The sequence below is a fragment of the Terrapene carolina genome, unplaced genomic scaffold (genome assembly GCF_002925995.2).
Source record: "Terrapene carolina triunguis isolate 2854851 unplaced genomic scaffold, T_m_triunguis-2.0 Scaffold23, whole genome shotgun sequence".
NCBI classification, from domain to species: Eukaryota; Metazoa; Chordata; order Testudines; family Emydidae; genus Terrapene; species Terrapene triunguis.
In genome coordinates this window covers 29,143,961-29,156,552 of record NW_020664374.1, presented here as the reverse complement: position 1 = coordinate 29,156,552, position 12,592 = coordinate 29,143,961, and the positions used below count along the sequence as shown (strand labels likewise).

At 44.9% G+C, this 12,592-nt stretch overlaps 1 protein-coding gene across 1 annotated transcript in view; it reads left to right on the top strand.

Annotated features, from left to right (window-relative positions):
- Nucleotides 1–3,927: 3,927 nt before the first annotated feature.
- Nucleotides 3,928–12,592, top strand: part of LOC112103863 (transmembrane protein 47) — a 32,754-nt gene continuing 24,089 nt past the window's right edge. Inside the window, exon 1 of the mRNA XM_024195831.2 lies at nt 3,928–4,345. Within this exon, the coding sequence (XP_024051599.1) occupies nt 4,120–4,345 (226 nt within the window). The 5' untranslated portion in view covers nt 3,928–4,119. The remainder of the gene's footprint in view (nt 4,346–12,592) is intronic.

Genomic DNA, 12,592 nt, shown 5'->3' with positions numbered 1-12,592 from the left:
GATGGCTTCAGCAGTCTCCATGCGAAGGGCATCATGGCTCTTGCTCTCGGGGCTCTCCGTGGAGTCCCAGTCTATAATGCAGGACCTGCCATTTGATGGCAAAGCATTATTTGCTGACCAGACAGACACCCGTCTGCACGGGATGAAGGACTCCCGCACCACCCTGCAGACGCTAGGCCTGTACGTCCCGCCCTCTAAGGACAAGCCCAGGCCTCAAACCTCTGCTCCTCCGGCTCGGGGCAGATACGAACCCCTGCCTAAGCGGCAGAGAGAGCAGAGGCGTCGGTCCCAACGCCAATCCCGTTCGGCCCCAAGACCTGGGACTTCGAAGGCCAAGAGGCCAGGGAAACGGCGTTTTTGACTCGTTGAGGGGGGTCATAGGGCCTGTTGCCAGTGTACCCCCCCCAGTTAATAAAGTTGTTTTATCAACCGTTTATCAGCCTTCCGGCTGCAATGGTCCCGTATAACGTTGGACTGATGGATTCTCAGCACCATCTCCCAAGGGTACAGGTTGCAATTCGTTTCAATCCCTCCCAACAATCCCCCGTCCCAGGAGCTGGCCGGGGACCCGGACCATGCCCTCCTCCTCCGCCTGGAGGTAGAGCGCCTCCTCTCCTTGGGAGCTGTGGAAAGGGTACCTCGGAAATACCAGGGCAAGGGTTTTTACTCCAGGTATTTCCTCATCCCGAAGGCGAAGGGTGGGCTTCGGCCCATCCTCGATCTGCGGAATCTCAACCAGTTCCTGGTTTGTTGCAAATTCCGCATGGTGTCCCTGGCCTCTATTATTCCATCCCTAGACCAGGGGGATTGGTTTACGGCGCTGGACCTCCAGGATGCGTACTTTCACATCCACATTGTCGAGGGTCACAGGCGCTTCCTCCGTTTCCTGGTGGGTCAGGACCACTTCCAGTTTATGGTCCTCCCCTTTGGCCTCTCTACTGCCCCAAGGGTATTTAAAAAGTATTTGCATTCGCACCTGTTACGACCTGGCAGGGGTTCCCCCGCCTCCTATAGTGAAGGCTCATTCGACGAGAGCCCAGACCTCGTCAGCAGCCTATGTGGCTCATGTCCCTATTTAGGACATCTGTAGGGCTGCTACGTGGTCCTCTGTCCACACCTTCTCATCGCATTATGCGATCGTCTCCCAAATGAGGGATGACGCCAGGCTTGGTAGGGCGGTGCTCCGCCGGGGTAACCCTTAAGACTTAAAACTTAAACTCCTACCCGCCTCCATCAGGGATAGCTTGGAGTCACCTATAGTGGAATACACAGGAGCAATCACTCGAAGAAGAAAGGACAGTTACCTGTTCTGTATCTGGCGTTCTTCGAGATGTGTTGCTCAGGTGTATTCCACGTCCCGCCCTCCTTCCCCTCTGTCGGAGTTGTCTGGCAAGAGGGAACCGAGGGTGGGGGGTGCGCGCAGCCCCCTTTATGGCATGATATACTGGCGCCACTCCAGGGGTCGCAGCGGTGCTCCCCCAGTACGGATACTGCTAAGGGAAAAACTTCCGGCACCGGTGCATGTGGCGAGCACGCACACCTATAGTGGAATACACCTGAGCAACACATCTTGAAGAACGCCAGTTACGGAACAGGTAACTGTCCTTTTTTCTGTGGGTGGATACCCCTCCCTCCCTCTGTGTAGAATTCCAGCTACAAGATGGAGTTTTGGAGTCACATGGGGAAGTCACATGTCCATGCATGACACAGAACTTACAGGTAGCAGACATGGTTCACATGCTACCTTGAATGTCCTCAAGTAGACTTCTCATGTGGATTGGAGCCTTCCAAGATCCATTGTTCATTAAGTGTTTCTTGATTGGGCACTTAATTTGCGCATTCCTTTCTCAAGAAGCTGACCAAATGCAAGTACACAGCCAATATTCATAACTTTGAGTACAAAAATGACACATGCATACAAATAGGATGAATATCAGTAGATCATAACTTTACAGAGATATGTTACATGGCATATGTAGCATAAAACATATTCCAGTTATGTCATATATACATTCATAAGCATATTCCTATGAAGCATTATGGGGTGCTATGTCACAGATGGATAACATGCATGCAAAATAATTATTATGGCTTAGGAAACAGTTCCTTGTGTTTAGAGAGTCTGATTATTGCTTTCTTGAAGTTCTTTCTCCCGCCTATCCATTTTTCATAGTCCTACCTCAAATATACATATAATGATATATAATCAATATATTTTTGAAAATCTGGGACTTTAATCAGTTTATTAAAAAAATAATTCTTGCTTGACACCAGAAATGTTCCCAGTCTGTTTCCTTCTTTCTCCTGTGAGTTGATTTGGAAAGTGAAGTGAATAGGACCAGTATCAATGTTTAATAATGACTCTAAAACATATGCCCTTGACATTCACAGCACTATAGTGCTAATTAAACACAACAAACAAAACGGAAACAAAACTCCTGCACGGCACCAAAATTTTAAGACTAAATTTGGGGTCAGAGATTTAGTTAAAGAGAGGGAAATGGAAAACACTAGCCTACATTTGCAAGAAAAGATTTAATGTTTCCGTTTTTGAAAGCCACACACACACACCCTTTGGGGTTTAGAAGTGGCAGAAGGTTTCATCCTTAAAAGAATGAATTATAGTCGACACCCTTCGCTGCTAATCCTGAACCAGAAGTGTTCTTTCATTTCTTTGTTAATATACTTTGCAAAATAATTGTGTTTGAAGTAGGCCTACCAGTTGGGGACTGTTAGCCTTACTTCCAAACATAGCTTCAAAGGCATTCCTCCTCACTCACATTCTTGTTTTCGTGCCTGTCCGCTGGGTTCATTTCCCTCCCTGCCCGAAAGTGATTCAGACTAGTGTCCCAAAAAAAAAAAAAAAAAAAGGGGGGGGGCGAGAGAATCGTCATCTGAACCAGACTGGGACAAACCCTCAGCATTCTTTAAAAAACCCACCATATCTTTTCAAGTATGGTTTTGGTGGATTAGTTCTCACGAAAACAAGTTTAGGGTTAAAAAAATCTAACTACTAGATTAGCAACTGCATAATCTACTTTCACGCCTCCCAGACGACTGAGATCATAGGCGTTAATCGAGGTCACCTCCTACCCAAGTTATGAGTGGAGAGTTCCGTGTGTAGGGGTGCCTGGGTAGGGTGGGAAGAAGAGATCTCGTCTGCACGGTGCTGTGCTTTCTTATTTGCACGGTCTCTCAGCGGGGCTGGTAACCTTCCCCAGAGAAACCTTGTGTATTTAATGGTCCCGAAAGGGTTTTGTTTTGTGTCTGAACAGATTGCTAAAGAAATGAATCCGGCCAAATTAAAAAGAGAGAAAGACAACCCCTAGGTGGCGTAAATTGGAAAACAGGATTGATTTGGAAACTGTGCGAATTGATTTCCAAACTGCTCAGGTTCAAATAGCCCCCGGGAGCAGATCTCTAGGGGCTGGCAGGCACAGCCGAGAAGAAAGGGAGGAGGGTGAGAAGCTGACGCAGAGTGGGAGCGAGAGGCTGCCCTGGTTGGAGAAGTGGAGAAGAGCTAAAAGTTCCTCAAAACTTTATCGGGGGGAGGCAGAGGAGGGGATCGCGGCGAACCGGGGGGTGGAGCCGCCAGGGGGAGTTAATCGGCGTTAACATCCCGGCACTGCAGCCCCTTTCCCCACCACCACGGCACTCGCAGGAGCCGGGCAACAGGCTGGGGCAACTCTCCCCACAATTGGCTGGGGAGATCAGCGTGTGTCGGAGGGGAGGGCCAGGCAGGCGGCTGGCCGCCTTTTCTTCCCCCGCTCCCTGGAGGAAGCCCTGGGCGTGACGTGCGTGGCTCGGAGGGGGGCCCGGTGCAAGCTCCCCCCCCTTCCCCAGATAGGAGGAGGGAAGAGGGGAGGAGTGATCTGGGCAGAGCCGGGGAGCGGGGCTGTGCGCGCTCAGAGAGCCGGGGGACTGGCGGGAGCTGGTGCTGCCGCACCTGGTGCGTTGTGACAGGGCAGGGCTCGGAGCAGAGGTCCAGCCTCCAGCCCGGCACCGCTCCCCGCCGCGGGGCTCTGGGTTGGCTGCAGTTCACCAGCGCGGCTGCCCCTCTCTCCTTCCTGCGCTTGCCGGGCCGGGGGTGGCAGCGGCGGCGGCTCTGCCCCGGCCCCCATGGCTTCAGCCGGCAGCGGGATGGAGGAGGTGCGCGTGTCTGTGCTGACTCCGCTCAAGCTGGTGGGGCTGATGTGCATCTTCCTGTCGCTGTGCCTGGATCTGGGAGCCGTGCTGAGCCCGGCCTGGGTCACGGCCGACCACCAGTATTACCTGTCCCTGTGGGAGTCCTGCCGCAAGCCCGGCAACTTGGACAGCTGGCTCTGCGAGTCCACCCTGCACAGCGGTGAGCTACAGCATCCTCCTCCCTTCCCTGCCACCGCCTCCCCAGCCATGCTGCCTGTAGCCACCCCTCCCCAGCATCTCCCCTAGCCATGCAACCCCCAGCCACCCATTGCGATCCCACCCTTAAGCCGCCGGCAGCACCTCTACCCCAAGTCACTCTTACCGAGCCATCCCACCTTTCATCCACCCCTACCCAGCACGCCACCCTTCAGCTGCCCATGTCTACCATTAACCAGCCAGCCCTTCTACCCCAAGTCACTCCGACCTAGCCACACCACCCCATCCATCCCCCACCCTTCAGCCGTCCATAATATCCACCCATACCCAGCTTTCCCACCCATTATACCCTAGCCATTCCACTCCACCACTCCTACCTAGCACTACTCCACCCAGTCTACCCCAGTCCCCTAACCTTCCACCCTGCACTGTATCCTCATTTGCCTGCCTATCCGCCAGTATTGTCTCCAAATCCCATTCCCCCTCCATAGCCAGCCTGCATCCCAGTCTCCCTCTCTGCTGCCTCTCCTCCTCAGTGCTGCATCCCAATCCCAGTCCTCTCCTATCTAGTAATGCAGTCCAGTCTCCCTTGTCTCCTTTAGCGCTGCCTTCCAGGTTCCACTCTGCCATACTGCATCCCAGTCCTGCACCTCTGCTTCTACTCATCCATCTCGCTAGTTCCAAATGGATAGATAAGTGATTGTCTAAATAATGCATATGTGCCGAGAGCGCCACAATTCCACGTACCACCAAGCCCTTTCTCTATTTTGTGGTCAGGGAGGCAGGAGCGGGTTAAGAATGGGTAGTTTCTGTAAATCAGCTAGGTGGCTGCATTTGTCTTTGCTATGCCAAAAGGCCCTGAGTTTTGGTTAGTTCTGGTTTTTGACCGCTGGTGGTTGTTCACCAAAGAAGGAGCAATTTTTATATCGCCTCCAAAGTAACCAGCAGGATCTGCCTGTAAAGTTGGGGCTTCCAGCCCAGTGATCTGCAGATCAGCCTAGATAAGAAATCGGTTTTTGTTTTGTTTTGTGTTTTGTTTTTTTACTTTGTCCTGAGCAGACACCCTCTGGATTCTGTCATCCCTTTGCTCCTCTCTGCCCCCCTGGTTATGTGTTTCCCTTCTTAGCAAGTATATATCCTTTCCAGGAAAGCTACACTACCTGCAGGGCCGCCGATGGGGGCGGGGGCAAAAGGGGCAGCTGCCCCGGGGCCCGGCCATTTAAAAGGGCCCGGGGTTCCGTCCCGGCTGGAGCCCCGGCAGCGTGGAAGGACTGGCTGGGGAGGCTGACCCCCAGCCCCGCCCCTTCCGCCCGGAGCCGGCCCCCCATACCGGCAAGTCTTTTATCTTACTTTCACCCCTGCCTTTCCTCTCCTTTCATATTCCTTTCGCCCTATAATCACGTCTCTCGTTTGGGTCTATTGGTGTTTCTTCAGTTTTTTGCCTCTTTTGTTCATGGATGGGGGGAGAGGGGGCACCTTTCCTATTTAAAAACTGCTTGGGATACTCAGAAACGGTCTGTGAATGAAACAAACAAGCTGTCTCTTGGATTCCATTCGTTTAAAAAATCTGCCTTTTTACGGGTTTTTCTAGGCTTCGTTGCAAAAACTTCTGGAGTCCCAATGGAAACATTTACAAGTTAAATCAAAACCCGCACAGAAAAAACTGCTAAAGCATCTATTGGTGTCAGTCTTTGCCCTCAGATTTTTGGTAACCGTGCAAGGGAAGAGATCATTAGCTGTTAGCCTGGTTTTGTACTGTATGTTTTTAATGCATGCATTTCTTCTTTTCCTGGCTTCTCTGAAATCTTTTTGTAGTTCTCAGAACCAATCTAAGCTCTGCTTGAAAACAATATTACAGAATTCCCTTCGTTGGTTGTCTTAAATTATTTTATTCATTGTCAGTGTCTGGGGTAATGTATGGTGGGGTTTAGTGTTATTTGTTTTAGACTGTGTAATGCAAAAATTACTCTTAAAAATGTCATCTTGGTTCAGTTACCAGGGAATTTAAACAAACTTTGGAGGACAGCTTTCTTTTCCTTCTTCAGGATAAATGTAAATTTATGTAGGAATGTCAGCTTCGAAGTGTCTCCTTAGCAACGAATCCTTTGCCCCTTCTCAGTGTCCTGAAATAATATCCCCTTGATTGCATAAAGACTTTTCAGATGGCTTCATCTCCTCCCCCCTTTTTTTCACTGTGTGTTTGCCCCTTCCCCACAAAAGAATGTGTAGAATTAAAAGAAGCTGGACAGTGCAAAGCAGCATTTGAGGGTTGTTAATCTGTCTCTAATTGCTTTGTCAGTCATCTACCTTTTCTATTTTTATGGAAGACAGAGGGAGGCAGGTGGGTGGAGAAAGGGGGATGGGTTAAGATGTCAATGCAGCCTTGCTGGACAGTGCATGTTAAAAATCAAAGCAGATCTGCTGCCCTCGCCTGACCCTTTCTCTACCCCTTGCAGAAATTCTTGGCTGTTCGATTCTATTCCAGTTCTTTGAAACAGCTTTGCTCATTTTCCTTTAAGGAGAGCCAGGTTTCACAAGCTACTGGGGAAGAAATGAATGATTGTTTTATTTGAGGTGACTAGAACAAGACCTTTACTTTCCTCATGTTTGGCACATGATCCTGCTCTCAAAGGGAACCTGAAATATGAGAAACTGTGTTGTTCTTTCTGCCCCACTTCTCTTCAGAGCCAGATACAACCCATTAAAGTCAATGGAAAGGCTCCCGCTGAATTCAGTGAGAGTTAGATCAGACCCATATTCCATGACATCATGAGTTCTTGCTTAATATTTGAAGTGCAATTTCTTACTACATGAAGAATATAGTAAGCAGTAAATTTTGGAAACTTTTGTCATAACTAGGCTTAGGGTCCCCAACTGCTGTCAAAAGAGCTACTTTGTTGTGTTTGTATCAAGGAATTTACAGAGAGTGATTGCATGGGCAGTAACCCAAAATAATTTCTTTTGCCTGTTTTCATCCATGTCAATACTTCCATCACTTGGCATACAGTATACATCTATTCTTGAGGATTTTTTAAAATAATTTTAACTAAGCACCCCATGTCTTTCTTAGCATTGTTATACTTAGAGCTGTGTATTGCCAGCCCTATGTGTTCAAAAATCATGAGTCAGGCCAACAAAATCACGAGATTGGCTTAAAAAGCATGAGATTTTTTAAAAATGTAAATACATTTTAGGGTTCTTTGTATTTGCCTCCTGGCTTTTGAGTCATTAGGGTTCACTTGGGTCATGTTTTCGATTTTTTTCTCAGCAACCCTGAGGGCTAGAACCTTAATTTAGTTTTCAAATGGAAGCTGATATTCTTACCTAATCACACATCTCCAGAAGCTGGGGCTTTAAGGAAAAGTCACAAAGTATCACAAGACTTCCAATACAATTGCAAGAGTTGGTTACGCCAATTAAGTATTTTAGGAGTTGTGCTGCAATACAAATTTTGTCTGGGGCAAAAACTTAACATGCAGAGTTTTGCCTATGTGCAAATCTGTCTGTAAATTTTTTAAAACGTCATCCTTCTGATTTTTAAATATGTGGGACTAAAACCAAGGATTTACAGGATTCGGATGCTTTCTTTGGCTTTGTTTTTAAACAGAATCTTGCAGATTATTATTCTGATGTGGGTTAGGCTCTTCTTAAATTATAATGTGTTTAAGGCAAAAGAAGTTCATGTTTAAATAGGGGTTATTGAGCATGCACACTTAATTTCTCATGACATTTCTATATAATTAAATGCATCTTATAAAAAATGGTATGACACGTCTATATAGCTTGGGTTCTTTTTTTACAATAGACCTTAGCCAACATATGCTGTCAAATCAAAAATACATATAAATATGAACTGGTAAACAGATCAGTTCTGAAGGAACCATTTATATCAGGTAAATGTGTATTTTGGTTTAAATATATACATCTGTATTTTATAGACCAAAATGGCTCCTCGGGGAGCATTATGGCTTATTGCATCAATAATACACATAAAAATATTTATGAATATAAATGAATATAGTTAACAAGTGTAAAGCCTTTCTGGTTTATAGGGCAAATATTAATTCTTTTTAGTAAACCACCTAAATACACATATTTGCAACATTTAATTCTCTTTAAGAAAATTATACTCTTTACAACCTTTCATGAAGGTTTAAAAGACAAAACAAACCCAAGGGAATAAATACAACAAGGTCTTTATAGATGTTTAAATTTAGTACTCAGAAGTCATTGAAGGTAAGCTGATAATCCATCCTTAACTTGGAACATAGTGCATATTAAAAATTATTTAACTGTAGTTTTGTGCTTAAAATCCTATTCTAATGTAATAAGCTGTTCTTAAAAAAATGAAGTAGGACTGACTGTCCTTGTTTGGTGTCACATCACTTGCATGACTTTAACCTAAATTATACACTAGGTGAAAATTTCTAAAGTAACATGGTCAATAGTCTTGGATGACACATACATGCTTATTTTGAGTCTGAGCAATTGCGTCAAAGCAAAGTTGCTAGCTCGAAAGTGACTTTGTCCTTGGAAGCTATGGATCTTTGCTCTAAGTGAGTAGGTATTGACACATATTTGCAAAAAGCTCAGCAAGATACGTAGTCACTACAGTACCCTCTTCTGGCTTGCTATAAAGTAGCATAAGCAGAACAAATGTAATTTTATTAAGTCTAAAAAAAGGTAGTTAAACAGGAATGGAAAATTAATACTCAGTCCCATAGCTAACATGAAAACTTCTGTACTTTACTGATGTATCCAAAAAAGTTATATGCCAAACTAAATAAAATGCAAGTGCAGCTTATTTCTCTCTTCTGCCTTGACAGAAAATTGATTTTTAGTGTTTTTTCTTAACAGATTTCCATAATTCCAGAACATACACATTCTCCCCCCCCCAAAAGGAGTAATACTGACCTATAAGGATACAAACATTTTCAGTATTCTTTTCTGTCAGTGGTAAAGAAACATTAATCCTCATATAGTAATTCAAAATATCAGGTTGGAGCTAAGGTGCCTGTTGGGTTATTTAATCCATCCTTCAACAAGCTCACCTCTTTTAAATTGGCAGTTTACATGGACTCAGTATAAAAGTAAAAAGCTTACTTCAAACCTGCCACCAATGAAGTTCTGTTAATAATAATTAGTGTTTATATAGTGCTTGAAATATATTTGAAGTGCCTTAGAATCACTAACTAATTAATCATCCCATCAGCCGCATAGTGTAAGTATGTTCCCTGTTTTATGGGTAGGAAAACTGACAAAGTGACTTGTCCAAGACCATGCTCTGGCTAACAGAGCCAGGATTAGAGCTCAGGGTCTTTTCACAGCAAATCCTATGCTCATTCTTCTAGGCCACACATGTTCCCACTACAGCATACCATGAAACACACTGTTTCAGGCCTTTTGGAGTGAAAAGCCAAAGGCAAACATGTTCTCCAGTCACCCAAGTTGGAAGCATATACATGGAACCCAGCAATACTCCCGCTAAGCAAACACATAAGGGGTGTGTGTGTGCATGTATTCAAATAAAGAAAGACACCCAACAGTTTTTTTTCAAAGCAAGAAAGATATTTTCAGTAAAGTGTCTCCTAACTGCTTTTGTGCATTATCACTTTTTAAATTATAATGCTTACTTTTCTATTAAAGGGTGCTTATTTGAAAAAAAAAAGTGGTTTCAGAAATTTGATGCTCGTAAAGCTAGTGATAATAGAAGTGATTAAATATTTGATGAGACGTATATTTAGAACCAAGTGGACTGTAACCTTGGCCAAAGGTGATCACATAGGATCCAATCTAACAAGTAGGAGGGGGTAGGGTCTGTCAGGTTGTATTGCTTCATTCATTTTTTGCTTGCTCCAGATTAGTAATATTAAGACCATCATTTTGATGGAAAATGCTCTTTGAGTGATTTTGAAGTGCTGATAGTTTTTCACAGGGTACATTGAAATGAGTTTTACAAATGTTAGGAAAAAATTGCCCGTTAGCTTTAAGCACTCTGCTAATTCTGGTAAATAATGATACTTCTGGCAAATAATGACATTCATATTGCAATGTGAAGTGTATTTCTCTCATCTCCCCCGCCCCCATTTCTAGTTGTTGAAATATTACAAGCCAAATGCATAGGTGTGTATATAGGAGCTCAGAAAAGGAGAGATTAGATTCTTTTTACCTTGAAAAGTATGTCTTCACTCTTTGTCTCCCTCCCTTTCTCTGCATTAGCTACATGTAATTCTAAGGTTTCTAGGTTTCTGTAACTATTGGAATGAATGCCCAGAAATTAGTTTCAACACAATAAACATTCTATATGAATCTCAGAGCAAGGTCGTGTATCTGGGGCAGAAAATTCCTAGGCATACATTACACGGTGAATAAATTATAGATTACATGATTTCCTGTAATACTGTGCTTGTCTTGTAGTCTGAAGATTGGTTGGCTGAAGTGATGTCTGATGTATAGCACCTTTCAAAAAAAGTGTTAAGCATTTCACATCAAGTATATCTTCTTTCATCTGATGAAAACACTTTTTTCCTCATCACCTAAAGAATAGTCCCACAAGGTCTTAGAAGCTTGTGTTCCCTGAGGTTGGAAAAGCGAGAGCAGCTGGCTTAAAAAGGAAAAGTTGTATCCAATTGTTTTGGGGGATTTTTTTTGTTAAATAAAAATTGTTTTACTTTCCTCGGGAGCAATACATCAATGGCCAAATGATCGAGTGCATGGTACATCTCAAGTTGTTCATACATCTGTAAACTTATGCATCCTGGCACCATTTTTTTTTTTTTTTTACATGCAAACCTGTATTATTTACCGACTCCTAGATGTTAATATCTTTGGGATGGATTTGACTTTCTTCTATGAAGACTAAGGGTAAACGATTAGAGCTAGCTGGATATATACACACAAGCAGCAATCACACCCCATGACTGCAGTGTAGACATATCCTAAGTCTAATTGAAAATAGTGGGACTTAGGCTCCTATGTCATCTAGGTGCTTTTGAAAATTGTACTGCAAATCCTGTTTGTGTTATGCAAAACTCTTATTGACTAAGGCCCTGATCCTGCATGCTGCTTTGTGCAAATGGATCTTTGCACAGACCCCCACTGATTACAGTGCCATTTCGGATAAACACCGGGTGCTGCCTGCATGGAGCAAGTGTTGTATTAATTTAGATGGAATAAATGGACAAAAGGTGTTAACGTAACCCAGTCACTGTCAAACATTAAAAACATGTTAAATAAGGTCCAGGGTTTGGCATGCAGAGACCTTAGCACTATGGCAAACAAACCATTAAAATTCTTTTTAAAAGTTTTATTAAAGATACAGAAAATAAGGAAAACCAGTTAAAGCTTTTGGAATGTAACATAAGACCTTTATTTTAACAACATTCCTTATTCTCTTTCCCTTTAGCTGGAGAGAATCTTACAAGGAAAAAACCTCTAGTTTGACAGTCTCTCTGATGGTGTTAAAGCTAGGGTGGCCTGGTGCCCAGTTTTTGACCGGAAAGTCTGGTCGAAAAGGGGACCTGATAGTGTCCGGTCAGATCTATTGACCGGACACCCAAAGTCAGCTTACTGCAGGCAGGGGAGGCAGGGAGGCAAGTCCTTCCCAACCCGGGCTGAGGTGGGAGGGAGAGGGGAAGAGCAGTGAGCGACAGGTGGAAGGGAAAAGAGGAGCGAACGGGGCCAGGGCCTCAGGGGGAAGGGGCAGAGCAGGAGTGAGGACTCGGGGGAAGAGACGGGGCAGGGGTGGTTCCACCACTCCTGCTGGAGTGTCCGGTTTTTAAATATTACAAAGTTGGCAATCCTAGTTCAAGATAGTAATAACTGTCCTCCTGCAGTGGTTCTCAACCTGTGGCCCGTGGGCCACTTGCGGCCCAATCAGCACACAGCTACGGCCCATGTGACATCCTCAGGGCCAGACCTGTAGTATATATATTGTGTGGATGCAGCTCAGATAACACACAAAAAGCTGCATATGCAACCCACAATGGTAAATGGGTTGAGAACCACTGTGAGAGAAGAAGTTAGTTAAAATGGGCTGAAGCTGCTCCTATTATAGTCCGATCCCATTTCATCCTACGTGGTGTTTGGGATTAAACTGGAGCCGGTAGAGGTGGTAATGTCATCTGGGTCCCTCTTTCTGGCCTGGTCTGGTTGGGACATCTCTCAGAATTAGGATGAAGAAGGTCTGGGCTGGGCTGGTGCAAGGAACTTTTGCGCCCTAGGCGAAACTTCCACCTTGTGCTTCCCCCCC